Below are 19999 nucleotides of genomic sequence, written 5' to 3' on the forward strand. Positions count from 1 at the left end.
GTACCTACCCCAACGAGATGACCACGGCTGCGGACAGGCCCAGATGGATTCGCGGTCGCAATGGAGCTCCCAGTTGGAGAGGCAGACCCGGGCGCTCACACGATGCTGCTAGGCGGAAGGCCGGACCCAATGTCAAGATGACAATGGATGACAATGTCGTGGACCTGCAGGCCGCTGCGGCCAGCGTCGTGGGCGTAGTATCGGTGGTCGTCGGGTGAGCTAGGCCAGCCGCGGCCAAGCATCTTCCATCGTGTTCGTTGACGAGAAATCCATATGGTGGTGGAACGAGGGGCACGCGCGCGCTCGACTCGAGTCCGAGGGACGACTCGTCAATCAAAACTCCCCGCAGATGCAGACAGCCACACAATGGGCAGCACCCAGCAGCAGCGGCGCACACAAGCAACTGGGCCCCGGTCGCCCAGACGCAAGACACGGCCAGCGACAAGGAGGGACCAGAAAGTTCAGAAACGGATCAGAGCCGGAGAACCAAGGGTCGGCGCCACATGGAGGGAAGCTTGTCGTCGATTGGTGGTCCACTGAAGACGGGAACATCGAGCACGGGGGTCCAGGAGGCTCTCTGATGGGTGGGCTTGGGGGCCGTCTACCAAAGCGACCAGTTAACCCCAGCACGACCGAGCAAGGCTTGTGCCGGGGCTAAGAAGGACCCAGATTGCTTGGGTTGCTTGGCGTCTTGACCTGTGTATCCGTACTACCGTAGTTAGGTAGCTGTCGCCTGCCTGTCGCCTGCTGTCGCCTGCCATTGCGGCTGCCAGTCGCTGGTGTGCTGGGCACTAATAACTACTGGCTCTCTTCTGTTCGAGGACAATCCCGGCAGCATGCGTGCGTCCTTTCAACTCCGAAGCGTTAGCTCGCGTGGGGCTTTTGCGGCTTGCCGTTTGATGATGAGGTGAAGCTTTCGCCTCCTCGGGTCAGGTTCCCGCTGCAATTCCCGACTGTCTGGGCCCCGGCGGCCTCGTTTCGTCATCAACAAGTGGTGGATGGATGGATGGATGGATGGATGGATGGATGGTGGAGGTGTCGTTGAAGGTTGGTTTTGATTGTACGCGGCGTGTCGTGCCCCTCCGGATCGAGCAAGTCTGAGGTACACGGGCATAGAGACAGGTATGTCTTGTAGATTGGCATTGACCAGGACACGGACGGACACAGGAGTTAACCGCATGTAGGACGCATTTCCTTCTACGCCTCTTTCTCATGTCGTTTTCCTTGTCGGCGTCGTGGATTTCTTTTTCTTCCGAGGGCGGAGGTGGGAGGGGCTTGGGACCTGCGATCTGGGCGTTGTTTTATCCGTACTCCGGACCTACATTGAAGGTACTTAGTACCTAGGCACCTACCTGCCTTCGGAATGCAGGGCAGTACCTCGCTCGCTCCACCCCAAACTGGAAAAAGGAAAGCACTCCTTCCCATCCATCTTGTGTCACGCTACCGGCTCCAGCAACTACCTAGGTAGGTACCAACCTAGTGTGGGCTTCGCAGTGTGGCAGGTACCCCAGGATGATTATGTAATGCCCAGCTCCCCCACGCTCTTTGGCTCTCTCGCGGTGGCTCAACACCACGTGCCCGTCTCTTCGACGTTGACTGTCTCGCAGTGGTGAGAACCCACACGAATTGACCATTTTTAGACCCTGCTCACTTCGCTTCCCTGGCGCCCACCGATATATCCCCTGACGCCACATTTCTTCGCCAATTGGGGGCCCTTGGAAAAGTTGGCCCTTGGTCTGCACTCTGGACTCTGCATCTGCACTCTGCAACAGCTCCAGGTGTTCCCAAGCTGGCTGGGAGTGGTGCAGCCTGGACAGGCCGGAAATCCTCCGTCTCTTGTTCCCCTGGTCCAATACAGTTCAAGTCGGAGAACGTCTGGACCATCATCCGCATGTACCGGAGCATGCAAACTACCAGCTATCGACACCAAGCGCATGATTTGCACCTCTCCAAGGATCCCCCCTCCCTCCTACTTCGTAGGGCAACCCCGAACTATTGAACGCGCGCAAGCCGGTTCCCCGGGAGATTCACCCTATCCTCGATCCGACGCCCTGTGCTCTGTCCAGATTGACACTTTGAAGTCTGTATACGGTACAGAGGAACCCTCCACCAGCCTGACAGATTGACAAGTCAAGCCGGTTAAGCCTGTTGCTCCTCGCCGTCTTCCAGCACTCGTTCTCGCCTCCTCGCCTCCTCGCCTCCTCGCGCCATCGTCCAACGTCTCATTTCGTCCCTCACAGCCAAGTGCCCGCCAAGGTCAAGCCCACCTTGGCCATCCACTAGACACAAACCAGCCAAGGCGCGAGCCAAGCTCAACAGCCATAGCTGCCCGGACGCCACCGCGAGTCGGCTACCGCCTGGCGCACCGTCGGACCACTGCGCCCGCACTGTTCTACGATGGCCTCCCGGCCTCCCGCACCACTCCCGCGCAGCCTTGCTCGATCCTAACGACAACATATCTCTGTCTTTCTGCTTCCTCCCGCTCTCGCTGAGGTACGGCCATGACCCTTCTTGTCGATTTATTCTTCTCACCGGGCCTTTCCTGTCCGCCTCCCCACACCCGTCTCGGTCTTTTGGCCGCCAGCTCCCGCTGAGCCCTGTGCCTGTGAGCTCCGCTCAGGCCATTCAATTTCGGAGCCGGTGCACCCTGCGACGCGTCGCATCGCCGCATCCCCGTCGTCGCAAATCATGTCCATCTTTTCGAGGTATTCGATGCGCCCGAACCGCGGCTTTCTGGGTTCCGACAGCTCAGCCTTGCCAGCTCAAGATGCACAGGTGAGCAAATGCCTTTAGTGCTTGTGCCATCGCCGTCGCATCCGTCTCGATCCGTGCGCTTGCTCGCCCGTCGAAGCAAAGGCGATGGATACCCTGTCCTGTCCTCTCACGGGCATTAAAGCTAACTCCCATTCCCTCGTAAAATAGGATCGTCAGCAATTGAGATATGAACTTGACCTCAACTCCTGGAACCTCCGCATTTGGGGCGTCGCCGCTTCAGGCTTCCTGACAGACTCGTGCGTCTTCTCCTGCCTTAGCAAACGCCCAACACCCTATTGTAATGATGCTGATGCTTGTCCGCCATCTGTTCCAGTTATAATCTATTTTCCACCAACGTCATTCTTGCCTCCATCGCTTTCGTTTACTGGCCCGAAGGTGGTGACCTGTATGGCTTGCTCATCAACTTCTTCACACTGCTTGGCTCTGTCATCGGTCAACTCTTGTTTGGCTACCTTGCCGATCGATATGGCCGAACTCGTCTTTACGGTATTGAGCTGGTCCTCGTAATCGTCTCGACCATTGGCGTTGCCACAAGTAGTCATGGCTATCAGGACCTCTCGTTCCTTGGTCTCTTCGTGTGGTGGCGTTTTGTAATGGGAATAGGTGAGTTGCCCCCCACCTCTCCCACCACCATAGAGAGTCATGACTGATAGCTCTGTGACACAGGCATCGGTGCCGAATACCCTTTAAGCGCAGTCATAACCTCTGAGTGGGCGAGCACTCAATCTAGAGGTAAAATGCTCGCAAGCGTATTCATGATGCAGCCCGTCGGCCAAGCCCTGGCGCAAATCGTCGGCCTATTTGTTCTACTTGGCTTCGAGAAGAGTCACAACCTTCGCGAGATGCGCTGCGGTCTCGATACATTGCACCAAGAGGAATGCAAAAAGGCACTGGATGGGATCTGGCGCATCGTCATTGGCTCTGGAGCTGTCCCGGCTCTGCTCGCCATCATTTTCCGGTTCTTCCTGTTTGACTGCGGCATCTACAGTCTCGAGGTCCGCAACAAGCCGGCCGTTGCTCTAATGAATACCCAGAGGATATATGGTGCTCCACATGGAAGTGTACCAAATGGAGGACCTCCAGATGGCTTCGGGCACAGCCAGAACACACCGAATGGATACCCTATGAACCGCTCCAACGCCGGTAACCATATGACGACATCGTACCAGATGAACCCGCCCAACGGTGCCCATACCATGAACTCATACCAAATGAATGGCCAAAATCCCATGCACCAGTCCAACTCGCCTCAGGCAATGCCACTCCAATTCTCAAAGGAGGACCTTCACAACTACTTCATCCGGGATGGAAACTGGGCATACCTCCTCGGGACTGCGGCAACATGGTTTTTCCTCGATGTGAGCTTTTATGGTATGTCACTTGATAACAGGGGCACTTTGTCAGGCATGTGGGCGACGAAGAAACCAACTCCTATCAATGACCAGCTCTCCTGCTGGAACTCATCTTTGCCAGGAGGCAACTCGACCGTGCCCTCATGGGTGGAGAAGGGACTGCCAATCTGGTCGACTGACGCCACACACCCGTGTAACACTATATACGACGTGTTAATCGAGCAAACGAAGCAGTATCTACTCACAGTTTCGCTCGCATCGATCGCTGGCAGTGCTTGCTTTGTCCTCCTTGCTAACCGCATCCCGCGACGCCTGTGGCTCACGGGCTCGTTCCTCGTCCTTACTCTCTTCTTTGTCGTAACCGGCTGCGTCTACTACGGCGTTCACCAACAGGAGGGAGCACCTGCTACGGTTGTATTTGTGGCTATTTGCCACTTCATGTTCAACTTCGGTAAGTAGAGTCAAGATTTGCGCTGTCTTCCCTAGAACAAACACTAACATCATTCTCCAGGCGCCAACACGTTGACCTTCATGATACCCGCCGAGATTTTCCCGACCTGCTACCGATGTACCTGCCACGGAATTTCTGCGGCTGCCGGAAAACTAGGCAGTATTGTGGCTGTTCTCGTCGTTTACGGCATCAACCAGTCATATGATAGCAAGACCCGACAGGGCCTCATTTTCCTCCTATTTGGCTCTGTGGCCGCCGTCGGTGCCATCTTTTCTTGGGCTTACCTGCCCAACGTCCAGCGCTGGGTCGAGGACGATGGTCGCAAGCGTCTCGAAGCAAAGACGCTCGAAGAACTTGGCGAGGGCAGGGTCAAAGCCCGGCTGTCGGGCGAAACGGTTACTCTCAACGAAAAGGTGGACGAGCTCAGGAGAAGGAATAGGGGATCGCATAGAGGGGAAGGTTCCGTCCCGCTGCCTGACACCTGATAGAATCCGAATGTTTAAGGACTGTTGATAGATAACGATTTTGCGATGAGCCTCCGGCAAGGGGCATTGTACAGGATAATTCAAGGACGGAACGGGATACCCCATGAGCATTCAATGTTATTGATATTAATACAAACTTTCTTCATACGCCATTTCTCATTTGTATCATCGCTTAACCTGCTATCATTTCCTCTTAGAAGCATAATGCCTCAGTGTACCAGCCCAAACTCCCATACGAGACAAACATTTCAGCAAAGCTTGCGTCGCATTTCCCTCAAACCCCTCCGTCGCCAACTATAGGGCGAGCCAATAATTCTGTCGTCTCGGTATACAGTTCATTGTTACTCGTTGTCGCACGCACATGTGTATCATCCTCGAGCGCCTCGAGCCAGCGAGCCAGACGAGACCCCGGTGATGGTATTGGCCAGCTGCAGAGGGAGGCAAGGATACGTGGGAGGCGGAGGGCGAAGGGTGCGAGGTGGATATCGACGAGGGAGAGAGTTGCGCCGAGGAAGAATGGACCCTGGAAGGAGGTTAGCTTTCGTGGGACTTGAGGATGGAGGGTTAGGGGAGAGCGTACTTGTTCGTCGGCAGCTTGGACGAGGGATTTGATGGTGTTGTGGAGGCGGTCAATTGCTTCGCTTTGCGCTGTTGGATTTTGAGCTTGGAGGAGGGCGTAGAATGCCGGGACGACACGGGTGTTGATCTGGATCGAGTTGTTAGCATTGGCTCTTTGGATATGTGAATCCTTCTCGGAATCAACCGCCGAATACTTACATGGTCAATCCAAAGGCGACAATTGGCCTTGAGCCGTGGATCGGTAGGATAAAGCGGCACGCCTTGATCAAAGTCCTCGAGCTACGCAAGCTATCAGCCACGCCTCCCACGGAGAAACAAATCAGCTATGGCGAAGACTTACAAATTCGAGTATCACACCGCTCTCAGAACACGCCCAGTCGCCCTGCCGGATTGCAGGCACGCATCCACGCGGGTTCGCTTCGAGCAACTGAGGCGGCGCGGGACGGCGGAAGGGATCCATCTCGCAGTACTGATATGCCAGGCCCTTTGCTTCAAGAGCGATCCACACGCGTTGAGAAAAAGGACTGCGAGGAGTTGTTAGCACCTTATGGTTCGTCGTGGATGGGTCTATATTTATGAGGAAGGAGTAAGAGGGAGGCTCACCAGAAACATGCCGAATATAGCTTCAGGTCACTCTCTTTGGTGTGCTTCTTGACAGTCGCCAGTGCTGCGCCTGTGGCCTTTCGGACAACCGGTTTCTACCCCCAATGTCCAGTCAGTTTCCCATCCGAAATAGTATCGTCTTGATGTGATATGTCTGACGTACCTGGGCCTTCCTGGTCTCCTTCTCCTGCCGCGCAAGGAGCCGCTGCACACTGTTCTTCTTAATATCGTCACTTTTCTCGAGCGTATGCTTATGCGGTCCCGCAACGCCATCCCCCTTCCCATTGCCGCCGTTTCCATTGACCCTCTGAATGGTCCAGACGCGATGGCCTGCCGTAACCATCTGGTTCACTGGTCCGGAAACAAAGACGGACTGCCCCACGCCGACCGCGGGCAGGTCTTCTGGCTGCAGCTGCGCGCCAGGGAAGTACTCGGTGATCTTGATCTTGACGTCGCAAAGGTCACGCTCGCGGGCGTTACGCTTGCGCTTCTTCTTGTTGGGGTCGTCAGACTTGGGAGTGCCGGGGGGACGGCCCTTCATACGGCAGTCCCAGTAGTGTGAGACGAAAGGCTTGCGCTTGTACCGCTGCGTGGAGCGGTGGGAGTAGACATTGTCAACGTGTGGAAAGTACGTTTCGAATCTATGGGCGGAGAAAAGAGACACAGGTTAGCAGAGGCGCAGAGGGGGGAGTAAATGGGAGAAAATCAAAGGGGTCATACTCCTCATGCGTAAGAAGAATCGTCTCATCAACGTTGAAGAGCTTCTCCCGCCACGCCTCCAGATCCGGCGGATCTGCGACGAGCTTACCACTCAACTGGCCGTTGGACCGCTCAACCTCCTGCCCCTGATTCTGCATCATGGATCCCGCAGCAGTCCCAAACATGCCGGCCAGAGGTTGCGGCACTCCGACGGGCACAGGCGTCGGCGCGAGGATGCCGAACTGCCCACCGCCCGGCGGCGCTGCGGCAACGGGCCCAGCGGAGTGCGGAGGAGCATGGGGTGGCAGACGATCAAACGCCGCCTGTTGAGCGTCATGAGCCGCGAGGCCATGGGCGGCAGCGGTAGAACGGTACGCGTCCTCGAGGCCGGCGTACCCGTGGAGGCTCATCCCCAGAGCCACGGGATAGTGCGCCACGGCGGCATGAGGATGCGGATGCGGATGCGGATGTGGATGCGAGTGCTGCGGCATCCCGGGGGCGGACGAGCCGAAAGAGCCCGGCGGCCCCGTGGGCGGCGGCGGTTGCGGCGCGGCCATGCGGAGCGGGAGCTTGAGAGAGTGGGTCCGGTCCGATCAACGGCCTCCGGGTCCGCTTCCCTGATGGGTGTCAACCGGGGTTTTGCTTTGCCCGTGGGATTTGCGTTGCTGCTTTTAAGACGTCGCGGAGCGTGTTGGCCCCCTTGCTGATTTACGAGGCATGTCGTCAGTTTTAAGCCGCCATGACAAGGCGGCAACCACCGCACGGACCACCAGAAAACAGACCATGGGCGCTCCTTCCCTCCACTGCTTGATTGGTCCGTTTCCAGACTAGCATCATCCACGCCATCTCGCGCGCACTTGTTTCCATTGACTTGATGGGTATTGATTACGGGTGCATGAGTGGTTTAGCATTCGAGTATTTATTTCTGGCACGAGTAGAAATAAAAATGTGATGGAAATGAAGAAATTTATTACATAGTTAAGTCAATCTTATAAAAGCGTCTAATCATTCTGCCAAAAGAAACTGCTTATACGGCAGCAGTTCCAATCAAGAGAAAATTGGCCACAATATCCCGGGCACCCACCATGTTACGATAATCTATGCTCTAGAAGATTGCATGTTGCTCATACAAACAAAGAACATAATAACTCCTACTCACCCTGAAACCTGAACTGGACGCTTAGGGGATCGCCATGTGCAGAGCCGTCTATCGATCTCGTCCTAAGCGCTCTTCGTCGTCGCGTGCCAACTCATATGCCGGCTGAAACGTCTTTCATGCTGCGTCCAGCTAGTTCGAGTGGAGAGTGTACTGCTGAAGTTATGGCGAAGTGCTCAACCTCAGTGAAGGGTTCAGATGAGGCGATGTAAATTGATTAGAGCGGATGATAAGTTGAGGTCGCCTTGGAGTGATCCGCACCCCGCGAAGGGGCTTCTAGATGTAGGCGATGACTAACTCGACGCAGGCAAGGAGGCCAATATCAATACAAGCAAAGCGAGACAATCCTTTCCGCCATTATACGACAGGGATATCTCTTCAGGTCTAGAGATGGTAAGCAACGTGTTGATCACGGCGATATTCGGCATTGCACACCTAGCGAGTGTTCAACAAGGATGACAAGGCACGCACCTATACCGTCGAATCGCCGTCTCCATAGCCCCGATCGCGGCACGAACATGGCTCTGCGTAATTTGAATGACCTCACTATCCTCCCGCTTCTTTAAGAAGGCATTCATCTTGTGTCGCAAGACATAGTATAGGTCAGGCCATGTGGGGGACGCCGGGGCCTTATCCGATGGCGTTGCCGTCTTCGTAAAGCCGTTGACATGTGGCACCGTCTGGCGCGAGCGCGGATTCTGGGTCATTTCGGTGTTTGTTATGAGATTTTTTCAAAGATGGACATGGGGCGGAGAGGGAAGATAAAGGCGCTCGTCTTCTCGGTGTCCCCCTTCATGGTGGAGTGTTGGTGGTGGGGGCACCTGGAGAGGGGCGGAAAGATTGCAGGGACCATTGTAGGGCCTCAAGATGGGTGCGAGGAATTACCGAGAATAGTGTCCTACGTCGGAAAGTAACGAGGGTTCAATATGGGAGCCTGCATGTGACTGGTTATGGCTTTTCGTCTGGATACACCGTTGCGTTTTGTGAAGAGTCTTGCCACTGGTAAAAGTTGACTTACCGTGTCATGACATGATTAAATTTGACCATTTGAACGATGATGACATATTCGACAAAAGTTGGAATGAAGCAAAGAGGTCAAGAAGAAATTAGTAAAGATGGAGGTTTTCCATTCCATATTCAGACAGATAAGGGTATTGTTCATATGTGCCTGACATCCCGTCGACATGACCCCAATACTTGAGAGTTCCCAACCCATAGTATACAGTGTGATCCAAGCGGATCCCCTCCAAGACGCCCGTCCTTGCGAACTCGATTTCGAGTCTTGTCTTCCCATTACCCAGGTAGCCCAAAGTCGTCATCTGATTCAATCGTGTTTTCATCGCCCTGCAGAAACCCACCAAATGCTCCACCTAGATTATCCTTGATTGTTCCCCGAGTCCCAAGACGATAGGTCCATTGCATCCATCGGTCCCATGTTCATCAATGCCCTCAAAACGCCCTCGCCGACTGGGGTCACTCCGGTCTGGCCCTGGATGTCCCCCCATCCCTCGGGCAGCACAAATGATCCTTGTTGGTCTGACATCGTAGTTTGCATCGTGAACCCATTCGCGTCCGCAGTAAAGAATCCCTGAGTGCTCCCATCGAGTGAGCCGGGGTTCATCAATGTTTGATTCGGCGAGATCGGGCTTGCTTGGAATGAGTTGTGCCCTGATCCACCCATCTGTCCCGGAGCCAAGTGTACTCTTTGGTCAGATCCGCCTGTGCTCGAGTTTGGTGTTGGCCGGCTCGACTGCGCTCCGTCTGGCGACCCTGACGTCTCTTGGCTTTCTCCGCTCCCCTCCCCAAATGACATCGGTCCAGTCGCCGACCCGTTCTTCTCGAATGTGGTTCCGGAACTAGGCGTGAGAATAGGAAGCTGTTGATCAGATGACATCCACGCTTGTGCCCCAAAGCCGCCAGTGTTCGAGGCGTTCAACCCTTGAGACTCGGTGTTGGGTTCCACAATGTCCGGGGCATTAGCCGCATTCCCATCGTCGCCCGCCATTTTCATAAAATGACACTCGTTTCGGTATGCCAAGATGCCTTGTACACCTTCAGGGTTGTCGCAAACCGGAGCTTTCGTCCCAAGACCAGAGTTGTTGGGTCCAGGCTAGGTCGCGTTAGAAACCAACTAAAATAACCACTGAGTTCATGTTGACTTACACTATCGCTGCTGCGTGGGAATGCATTCTTGAGCTTGGGAATGCGCAATGAAAGTGCCTCCAGATCAACATCCAGCTGAACCAAGAACGATTCAGTCAGAGGGTTCCTCCGCTTCAGTGCGTTCATTGCCGAAAGGAGAAATCTCAACGAGTCCGCCGTCTGGCTGTCATCTGGCCGACTTTTGAGGTACTGCACAAATACTCTTGCCGAAACATACAAGCAGAACGATATGAACGGGTTGACCTATATCTGTTAGCAAGTTTCATACTTCAAACAGGACACGTGAGCCGTCTTACCGTCGAAAGGTCCATGTGGGAAATCATTCTCATGATGCTGGCGATTTCATTGGCAGCAGTGATGCACCGAACCTTGCTCTCCGCACTAACAGACCCAGGGAGCTTGTTCTTCTCCGCCTTGAAGATGGCAGCTTGATGTAGGCAGATGGTGGAGGTGTGGATGCTCATGTTTGTGAAAACGATGTTGGCGTTTGATAACCCCGCAGGGAGCTTGAGGTGAGAGGGGAGGCAGAGGGAAGTGTTGAGGAGAATGTTGTCCATCTGACGGTGGCGTTTCCAGAATGGGCCGTTCAGATCGTGGTCGAGGTCATCAGCGTCGGGTCGGTGTAGATGCACCAGGTTTCGTCCGAATAAACAGGCCATGAGCACGATGCCACCGTACGCCGATAGCTTGCCTGCGCCCGTCGGGCTTGTGCATTCGTTGAGGGACTGCGTCTGCTCTGGTCGGCTCATGTCGTAAGCCTCCTCGGAGGAGGGGAGATTGGTCATAATGTCACGTTCGTCAATCGTCATGGGCCAGCCAGTGCCGATGCTGGCATATCGGTCTTGACAGAATGCCATCCAAAAGGTCCGGCGTCGCTCCTCACGCTCTGTCCAGTCCTTGGGAGGGGCGAGGCATTGCTTGACGTCCAGTCCCGTGCCGTCTAGTCGGTGAAGGCCAGTCCTAATACGAGAATTAGTTGGCCGCATACGAACATCCAGGGGTTGAGGTACATACATCTGAGCTAGGCGAATCGCCGAGCCTGTGTTTACCCAAGCTCTAGGAAAGTACATCATCTTCATCTCATATGAAGACAGGAGAATGTGCGTCTGGCAGTGAGCAATGGAGATCATGTGCTCTCCGTAGCCCTTGATGTAGTCGGCTTCGACGTACTTGCGCGCCCTCCGGTAGAACAAATCCTTGAGGTCGGCATATTTGTCTGTTATGGTACAGGCCAAGGTCCACATGGCGTAGCGCAGACAGACGGGTGGTCGTTGGTTTGGAGCTCTGTGGTTATCAGGTCAGCACTTGGGACGACCCCAGTCATTCCTAAGACAGGAATCGAATTGACGCACAGGTTCATGGCGGCTAAATATCGATATTTGTGTATCATTGGAATCGACGGATGGACCTTTTCGAAGTAGATTTGATGAAGTTCATCAATAGTCTCCTGGGGAGGTAGTGGTTCCTCAAGTCCCAGGCCAATCATCTCCCACGTGAAGTTGCCACCGACATCGTTCATGCCCATGCCCAGGCTAGCATTGAAGTTGAAATCGTCAAGAGTGCCGGTCTGGGGCGACTCGCCATTAAATTGCCATCGGTCCATGTCGCGATCCCCCGTCATGCTAATGGGGGCATTGGGTATGCTCAGGTTCGGGGCGGCGGTCTGGGGGCTGGGGCGCGCAGGCATCGGAATATTGACTCCCTTGGGTTGGTTGTTCACGGGAACAGGGTCTTGCGTCTTCAACAGCGTCTCGACTTGCTCTGCGGGACGGGTCTAGTCAGTGGGAGAGAAACTTGACGGCGGGGGTGGAGGTTGCGCACTCAATCGCTCTTCGAGAGCCTTGACGTAACCACGCTTGGGGCCACTCTTCCTCCGCTGCTCATCGTAGGCGCACGAGTGTCCCAGGCGGGAGCAGGTGCTGCAACTCGGCCTCATGCCATCGCACTTGAGCTTGCGTTTCCTGCAAATCATACAGGCCAGTCGTTTCGGTTTCGGGACGGTGGAATTGTCGGGGGCGGCGGGCCCGACGTCGTCGCTGTCGCCATTTGGACTCCGGGGCCTTTTATGGCTTCCGGAGCCAGCGCCGTTCTCCGGCGAGCCCGTCATGGCGATGGTGTTTTTCGCAGGATGTCGGTGAGGGGGGGTAGAGATATCGTGACGGATGCTGTGGGGGGAGCGCCAGAGGCGGATGCGAAATCAATCGGCGCGTAGGACAGGCACTCCGATCCTTCCGAAGGACGCCGGGTAAATCGAGGGCGGCGTTTAGAGACGGCGAGATGGTCGAGGTCAGGCAGCGACGGCAAAATTCGGGGTCAGCGTAACGGGATCGGATACGGCGTGTGGAGATGGGAGTGGAGGGTCTGGACGGAGGTTTGAAAGAGAGGAGGGATGGGGTGCAAGTAAATGCGACAGCGAACGGGAAACTGTAAGTGGAGCACGGAGTACGAGGAGCAAGACTCTGGGGGGGGGGCAGCCGCGATGCACTGGCTGCCTGGCGCCATGGATCCATGATGGCCTCGGGCCTTGGAGGGGATGGCACGGGGGGCCTCTCAGCAGCCCGCACCGCTGTTATCAGTTCTCCCAGGGCGTCCAGTGGGGAGCTAAGGGACGTAGGAGGACCGTGGGAGGCTGGTACATAGCGCAAGGGTGCATTATTAATCCCATCTTGAAGACAGAATGGAGACGTTCCGTATGGCTATGGGTACCTATCAATCGGCGACACGGCGACACGGCGCCCGTGTTCCCGTACACCGACAAGTTAGGTAAGTACTTTGCTGTCCTGACGGTATTTGGTCCTCAACAAAAGGCACTGCTAACTCTTGTCCAGCTTCTCCGAAACTGAGAATCAATCATGTCAATGCTAAACATCAAGCCCGCCCTCGTCTTGTCTTGTCTTGTCTTGTCTTGGCTGCTCCAGCTGAGATACGCGTAACTGGCACACACAGTATGACTTGGGCACCCTCACATTCGCCGTGGTGGCGCCATGCATGCAATATCTACAGCACACGAGTCTTCTTCAAGCCCACACTGTCAACTGCGCGGGCGGCCGCCCCGGCCGAGACACCGGACGGCTCCCGTGGCCGATGACGACAATGGCTGAAGCTCCGTTGCCTCGAGATGTTCGAGTTGTGCAGCACTGCCACAGTACGGTGCCCTTCCCCAACAAGAACTACTCTACCAAAACGTGGTGTCTCGAATCCTCTGGGGCCTGGTTCATGACGCTTGGTCGAATGATCAGTGCCTCTGGAAACGCGACTGACAGGGGCATGGCCTTCGCGAAGACGCAGCCGCAGTAGCGAGGTTTATGCTACGCCGGTTTCGAGCACTACAGCCAAATAGCATCCCCAGGACAAGGAGAACTTGACACATATTATTGTTCCCTTGCCCTATTAAACGCGCAAAAGCTACACTAGACAGCAGGGAGTCCTCTGTAAGACAGGCCTACCCATCCCTAACCAGGTGCCTAGACCACCGCTGTTAACATGGATCCGCCCCTCGCCCTTCATCTTCAGCCCTACTGGTGCCTAGTCTCTTGTTTCGCAACTTGCGCAGCTGTGCCGTGCCCTGACAGACCTTGTAAGAACGCTTCCCTCGCCGGTCACAGACCCTACACCCAAGCCAATGGTTTTCATGTGAGTGAGGCATCGTCATACCGACATTCCGTGTCCTCCCAGCAATAATTCTGACGCGGCGCCCTGGCCTCGGCACTTGCCTATTCCGGTAACACCACTGTGGCTGTCGGCCTGCCTCTCTGACACTTCTCGACTGCAACCAAATCTCGATACTACCAGAACTCGAGGTGGTGAGCAGTTGGAATTTGCCCTCAACATTACCGTAACGTTTCTTTAATAATATGCCTCAATAACTTTTTGATCTCATGGACCCGGCAAGGTCGCAAGCAATGGCCCGGGTATTCGCCTACCCGCTCTAACTTTAGACTCAGCCCCCCTCCATCCCAGCCATGGTCCTCGTCGGGATGGTCGATCATCCCGACGATGGATTGATGACCAGGGAACTCAACGGCTCTGCACACGCTAAAACATCTCATTTCCTTTAGGCATCATTGTTCTCGACGGCTTTCTTCATCTAACGACGTGACTGCTCACATCGCATACGTAGACCAGTGACGACCCCGTTTGCTCGTATATCTCGGTTTGGTGAACGGTCTACGTAGACGCTCAGGTCACAACCCCTGCTGCAACTCACACACCACCCAACCCCAAGTCGGTATCGCGTTCTCCCGTCTGACAACATTTACCTCGGTCGTTGCCGCTCAAGGATAGCCCAAGTCTCAACTCAATACGACCCTCCTCTCCAATATGCAATCAAGTGGTTGGCCTCGATTTCAAATATGCGTGCCTCACATGACCGGTAGGGTGACCGCTCAAACACGTCCAAAGACATACCTACCTACCCAAATTAGGCCATCCCAAGAGTCAAGACCGTAGCAATCAGGCACGGAAGAAAACTTTTGTCCCTACTTCCTATCCACGTCCACCCCCACAATCCGAAGAACTCCCAGATCGCTGTAAGCAAGGCAATAACGTGTTGGCGCCCAAGCCACAACCGGGCACGAGCCCGCTGTCTTGAATGTATGCACATGTTCCCCGGTCTCGGCGTGGGAGATCTCCAGGCCAGATCCTGCAAGAAGGGGAGCACAGCTTAGCAAGGGGCACAGCATGAAGAGCCAATGGTGGATGAGGGGTAGCTTACCTTCATCACTTCCTCCCACGACATAGCTACCGTCGAACGTGAAGCCTGGTGAAGAATGGTCAGCTAACCGCCAATGCAAGCCTTCATTTAGCATGGTACGCACTGAGACTCTTGACTGGCCCGACCATCCTAGTAATCGTCCTCGGGCAGACCCAGTCTGTCGTGTCCCACAGCGAAATGATGGAGTCTGAGCCTCCTGTAGCCAGGTACCGCCCAGTGGGCTGCAGCTCCGCCGTCAGACACGACGACGTGTGACCATTCAGCTCAAATTCATCTCCATTGTTCGAATGCAGCACAGGCTCAAACTCCGGATATGACAAGATCCGAATGCGGCCCTCGGCTGTGGTCACAAAGATCTTCTTCCCGCTCCAGCAGAACGCAATCTGGTTCGTCTGAATCGACTGTTGGTGAGAGCTGATGGGCGTAGGCTGCTGTGGCGACAGGATAAAGATGGTGTCCGCCTTGTCAGCTTGATTAGCACATTCCCTGTGTTGTCAGGCCGCAGGCACTGACCTTGTTTCCCACCAAGAGAGAATTCCCGTCTGGTGCCCAAACGAGGGTGAAGGCGTCTCCGAGGCCTTTGACCTCGTTGAAGCACGCTTTCGTCCGCACATCCCAGAACTTTACGACTCCATCACTGCTCACACTGCACAACTCCGCATCCTTAGTCGGGTTGAAGGCAACCTTTTCAATGGAGGCCGTGTGGCCCTTGAGCTCTGTAGAGAACTTGATGTGAGGTTTCTCGGGGTTCCCTGGGCAGTCGAGCTCAGTTCCGTGTTCCAAGTTCTTAGCAGATCAAAATTTACTCACAGACTCTGAGAATTCGTTCTGATGAACCTGTGGCGACCAAGGTTCCCAGAGGGTTCCAAGCGATTGTGCGCAGGCTGTCATGGTTCAGTTAGCCAGCTACTTGCACGCAAGACGTAGCACATTGTCGACCGACCTGTGGGGATTGGCAGCCCTTGAGTTATTGGGGTCGCTATACGGTTGACTTCGGAGGTTTCCAAAGTAGTTGGAGAAGTTCTCCTTGGACAGGCTTTGCCTCGCGCGCAGGACTGGCGCCATCTGAGCAAACAGAATCAACAGCTGTCGGCCGGGATGGAATCTCAACAGGAAACCTGAGTTCCGCAGGTTCTGGAAGACCGCGGCTCACCACACCTGCAAGCAGTATTCACGTGCAAGTGCACCTGCAGTAGAGACCTATGTGAGCCTGGTTGAGGGAGTCTCAGATGCCGCGAAGGTGGAGTACGACGGTGAGTATGGTCCTAGTGGTGGAATCAAGAACTACGGGATCTGGACGGTTGTCAGGCTGGCACTAAGTTTGTCACACAGGGCAGACCTCCCAACACAGCTTAGCCCCACGTGGCCTTTGCCATAACAAGAAGCAGATGCGTTCATTTTTAAGCTGGGTACGTGCACAACTCATCGTCTCCAACGGCAACCATGCTAGCAATGAACATCAACAACACATCACAGACCAGCCGGCAGGTAGTATGCACGCCATTACGGCTGCCAAACAATCATGAGCAAGTTCAACACGTATAATTGAGGAAATGAAAATGTTCATTTTGGCCCTTTGGCCCTTCCGTAATCCGATCATGGTATATGTACAATTTTCTATCACGGCCCCTCCCAAGACCTCAGTCAAGATGCGCCAGGGCCGCGTCAAGATCCCAAGCCGAGTGATTATGAATCCACTATCAGACCACCAGATTCGAAGCACAGCTTCAATCATCAGCCCAGGGCTGGCGGCCCACGGCCATCCATTACTTCCGACCGTGCCTAAGAAGGGGCCGCCTGCACTGCCAACTCCGACCTGCTAAACCAAGCCCAAAAACTTCCTTCGCCAGTGACTCCTTGCGCCATGTATGAGACGAAAAGCATGTTCGGAAAATGCAAAGTAACCAGACAATATCGAGCGCAGAATTTCCGTCTGTCCAACGGTGGGAATGTGAATCGGGCAAAGGCGGTGTAGTACTATGCAGTGTGCTCGCCCATCATTGACGACTGCAGAGAGTTGATGGTAAACCGAGATGAGGGACCGAGCCGAACATCGTTGGTGTATTAAATGTCGTAAAACAATGGCTGGGGTTCAGTCAATCCAACCGCCAACCATGTGTATCCTGTCCTATTGAGATCTGTGCTCAAAGAGATGCGCCGCAACCGACGCGTCAAGACGTTCATGATATTTGGTCAAGGGTCAGCTTGATGTCGGTGATGCCGAAGAGAGCGGCATTCGACTTGGCCCATTGGCGAGCGAGGAAGGAAGCTAGTAGTCGGAGTCAGCATTTATACAATACAAGGAGATACTATTCAACATACCCTTCAAGAACTTCTTGCTAGCATACTTCTTGAAGAAGGCTTCGTGCACGACAGGGCGGGCCAAGTAGTCAACCATGAGGTGGACGACAGGCTCAACCTCTTCCTCGGTGTAACCGGCATAGTATGAAAGAGTCTCGTCCTAGGCGAAGTTTAGTTTTCAATTCATGTTTGATTAGACACGTCAACATACCCATTCACCACGGTCAAGCATAAGTCGTGACAGATACATGGCGCCAGCGGCGATGTGGCTGGGGCGGTAGGCCATGAATCGGTGGTCGAGGAGGCTGATCTCCATCAGGTATTTACCAATGGTGCGAGACTGGATGTCATAGTTGTCCGCCTTCGAGACTCGGCGGAGGAAGTTCATGGGGTTGGGGTAGCTCAGGTCGTAGTTGAGAGTAGTGAGAACGAATCGCTCAGCGCTCAGAATCTCAGCCTCGGTGAAGCCATCATCGGCGATGCGCTTGAAGTTCTCGACGTGAGGGGACAGGACCTCCTCGTACTTGGAGGCGATGAACATGGCAGTGATGCCGACGAGCTGCAGTCGGTCGAGCTGGACAACCTTCTCGGAGAGGAAGCGATCGATAACGTTGACAGCCAAGAAAAGAGTCTCGGGAAGAAGATGGAATCGGGTGTGAACTTCAATGAGCCAGTCGACAAGAATGCCACGCGTCTTCCACTCCAAATCATCCTGGTGGGCCATGTACTGAGGGTTGGGAATGGACTTGCACTCGAGGTCGCGAAGATACTCGAAAATCTCGTTGGCATACTCGGCAACCATGAGGGGGTCCTCGAGATCCTCACTGTCAAGGTCCTTGACGCCGGGAGGATACTGGGTGGCCTCGCTACCTGGTTCAGGCTTGACCTCGGCTTCGGCAGGGACGGGCTTGGAGACGGGCTTTGCAACGACTTCCTTTCGGACGGGCTCGTTCTCGTCAGCAGGTGGCTGCTCTTTGGCGCTAGCGGCCTTTCGCTTCTGTGCGGCGCTGATGGTACCAGATCCGGATCCAGCTCGAGTGGTCTCATTCTTCTTGGCTTCCTTGTTGCTCAGAGCAGTTCGAGTGGCAGCACGCGCTGTGTTCTTCGTAATACCGGTAGGCTGGGCAGCCTTGGAGATCAGTCCCGCCTTGCCACCCTTCTTTCCTTGGACGCCATCGGTCTTTCCAACGTTGCTGACATCGCCCAATGCGGCGCGTTTTCGCTGGCCGGCGGCGGTCGTGCTGTTGACCGTCGACTTCTTCGTCTGCAGGGCGCCCTTGGAAGGCATGGCAAGCTCATCAACGTTGAGGGCGGCGGCCTTAGCTCGAGTCATACGCGTCGTCCCGCTGTTCTCGTCGTTCTCGTTGGAGACGAGACGTGTACGAGCAGGGCGGCCCTATGAATTGTGTCAGACCAAACGGATTCAAGGTAAAGCCGCGTCCAAAGATCGCGTCAGATGCAACTTACGGGAGGCATCTTGAATGTGTAGTGTTGTTGACTAGGTCAAATATTACCAGAGACTGTGCTGGAAGAAGTCAGTTGACGCGTCGAGGACGAGGGCATTAAATAAAATGGCTGATCGGACGAAGGGGCATGTGAAAGTACGTCCATGTACCGAGACACTCGAATCAAAAAAAAGGAATTCGGGTACTGACCTCTGGTTCAAAGATAGACGAGGAGCCGACACAACACCGCGAGTGGAATGTTGTGCAGGGAGAGATGGCGAGAAGGACTGGCTGAGTTAGTTAGAGGAGAGTGATCCAGCACGGGAGAGGAGTGGCCAAGGATGTGAAGGAAGATGCGGAGGGACGAGGACAATGGGAAGCACCAGGCGGAGGCGAGGTGTTTATGTTGAAGAGTATGGTAGTGAGGGCGATGGAAGTGTTTTGAGGAGCGGAGCAGGGGAGGGACGTGGAGTGGACCAGGCGCGGCTGGGTACGTACCTTTGGTGTCGCGCGGCGGCTCGCGAAGACGGTTGCTACGTCAGGTTCTGGGCGTGATGTCCCACCCAAAGGCAGAGGATTGGACGCTGGTTGAGGGAGACGTGACAGGGCTCGTCTGGACGTGTAGACACGCGAGTTTGATTTTGGGAGAGAGAAAAAAAAGTAGATGGGTCTGATGAGTACAGACAGGCGTAGGGCAGTAGGCGGACAACCTTGAGCAGTGAACGCGAGATGTAGGGTTCACAGTGAACAAAGACAAACAACAGGAATGAGAAGACGGGGTGGGAGAGGATCAACAGAAGAAGGTGAAGGTTGTCGAGTCTTGAACTAAATGTGGTGGAGGGGCGGCTGGGTGATGAGATGTGGATGTGGATGGGCACAAACGCGAGCGAGTCAACCTGATCTGAGAGGCGAGACGGACGGGAGCGGCGCGAAGGGAAAAATCGGTACGTACCTCCGCAAAAGCTCCACCATCAACAGTGGCAACCGCGGGGCAACGCTGCTTCCATTGGCCCAGCCTTCGGGAGTCTGGTTGCGCGAGCAGCACAGGCCATGTGGCTCGTCGCGCTCGAAACGGAGCCTTCGCCACACCCTGTTCCCCACAGAAACGCGCCAGGCCTGTGGCGGTGTGACCCGGCTGAGGCCCCCAGGTCGCCGGACGGAAAAGGGTTGTTCAGGCTCCGAAGAAATTTCGATGTTCGCCATTGTCGGACGACGACACTATCAACGACGACAATTGGTGAGCGCCGACGACTGCCAGCGCCCTCGACGACTGTGA

At 55.0% G+C, this 19999-nt stretch overlaps 7 protein-coding genes across 7 annotated transcripts; 1 reads left to right on the forward strand and 6 right to left on the reverse strand.

The window, feature by feature from the left end:
• Positions 1-754: 754 nt before the first annotated feature.
• On the reverse strand, positions 755-1158 carry BGZ61DRAFT_79619 (uncharacterized protein). The gene has a single exon (XM_046257102.1). It carries the CDS (start codon positions 1112-1114, stop codon positions 851-853), a length of 264 nt encoding a protein of 87 aa, XP_046110257.1. The 5' UTR covers positions 1115-1158; the 3' UTR covers positions 755-850.
• Positions 1159-2688: 1530 nt separating this feature from the next.
• Positions 2689-5063, forward strand: BGZ61DRAFT_489449 (major facilitator superfamily domain-containing protein; the record flags this gene model as incomplete). The annotated part of the gene is made up of 5 exons (XM_046250218.1): positions 2689-2775; positions 2923-3011; positions 3089-3378; positions 3442-4578; positions 4639-5063. The coding sequence occupies 5 exons, from the start codon at positions 2689-2691 to the stop codon at positions 5061-5063; spliced, it is 2028 nt and encodes a 675-aa protein (XP_046110258.1).
• Positions 5064-5337: 274 nt separating this feature from the next.
• BGZ61DRAFT_583443 (uncharacterized protein) lies at positions 5338-7623 on the reverse strand (the record flags this gene model as incomplete). Its single annotated transcript, XM_046256321.1, has 7 exons — positions 6966-7623; positions 6409-6886; positions 6246-6340; positions 5983-6166; positions 5841-5921; positions 5644-5769; positions 5338-5586 (listed from the first exon to the last, which is right to left on the reverse strand). Exons 1-7 carry the CDS (start codon positions 7499-7501, stop codon positions 5338-5340), a joined length of 1749 nt encoding a protein of 582 aa, XP_046110259.1. The 5' UTR covers positions 7502-7623.
• A 303-nt stretch (positions 7624-7926) lies between these two features.
• BGZ61DRAFT_440304 (uncharacterized protein) lies at positions 7927-8891 on the reverse strand. The gene is made up of 2 exons (XM_046244469.1): positions 8572-8891; positions 7927-8484 (listed from the first exon to the last, which is right to left on the reverse strand). Exons 1-2 carry the CDS (start codon positions 8805-8807, stop codon positions 8394-8396), a joined length of 327 nt encoding a protein of 108 aa, XP_046110260.1. The 5' UTR covers positions 8808-8891; the 3' UTR covers positions 7927-8393.
• A 317-nt stretch (positions 8892-9208) lies between these two features.
• BGZ61DRAFT_583444 (fungal-specific transcription factor domain-containing protein) lies at positions 9209-12780 on the reverse strand. Its single transcript, XM_046256322.1, has 6 exons — positions 12085-12780; positions 11616-12024; positions 11278-11547; positions 10560-11223; positions 10264-10506; positions 9209-10210 (listed from the first exon to the last, which is right to left on the reverse strand). Exons 1-6 carry the CDS (start codon positions 12368-12370, stop codon positions 9476-9478), a joined length of 2607 nt encoding a protein of 868 aa, XP_046110261.1. The 5' UTR covers positions 12371-12780; the 3' UTR covers positions 9209-9475.
• A 1961-nt stretch (positions 12781-14741) lies between these two features.
• On the reverse strand, positions 14742-16042 carry BGZ61DRAFT_526551 (WD40-repeat-containing domain protein; the record flags this gene model as incomplete). Its single annotated transcript, XM_046252972.1, has 6 exons — positions 14742-14905; positions 14978-15022; positions 15081-15438; positions 15491-15729; positions 15788-15861; positions 15921-16042. The coding sequence occupies 6 exons, from the start codon at positions 16040-16042 to the stop codon at positions 14742-14744; spliced, it is 1002 nt and encodes a 333-aa protein (XP_046110262.1).
• A 1115-nt stretch (positions 16043-17157) lies between these two features.
• BGZ61DRAFT_526552 (cyclin-like protein) lies at positions 17158-18754 on the reverse strand (the record flags this gene model as incomplete). Its single annotated transcript, XM_046252973.1, has 4 exons — positions 17158-17246; positions 17300-17438; positions 17490-18674; positions 18746-18754. The coding sequence occupies 4 exons, from the start codon at positions 18752-18754 to the stop codon at positions 17158-17160; spliced, it is 1422 nt and encodes a 473-aa protein (XP_046110263.1).
• Between the last annotated feature and the right edge of the window lie 1245 nt (positions 18755-19999).

Source organism: Ilyonectria robusta, assembly GCF_021365365.1.
Source record: "Ilyonectria robusta strain PMI_751 chromosome Unknown BGZ61scaffold_2, whole genome shotgun sequence".
Taxonomy (NCBI): domain Eukaryota; kingdom Fungi; phylum Ascomycota; class Sordariomycetes; order Hypocreales; family Nectriaceae; genus Ilyonectria; species Ilyonectria robusta.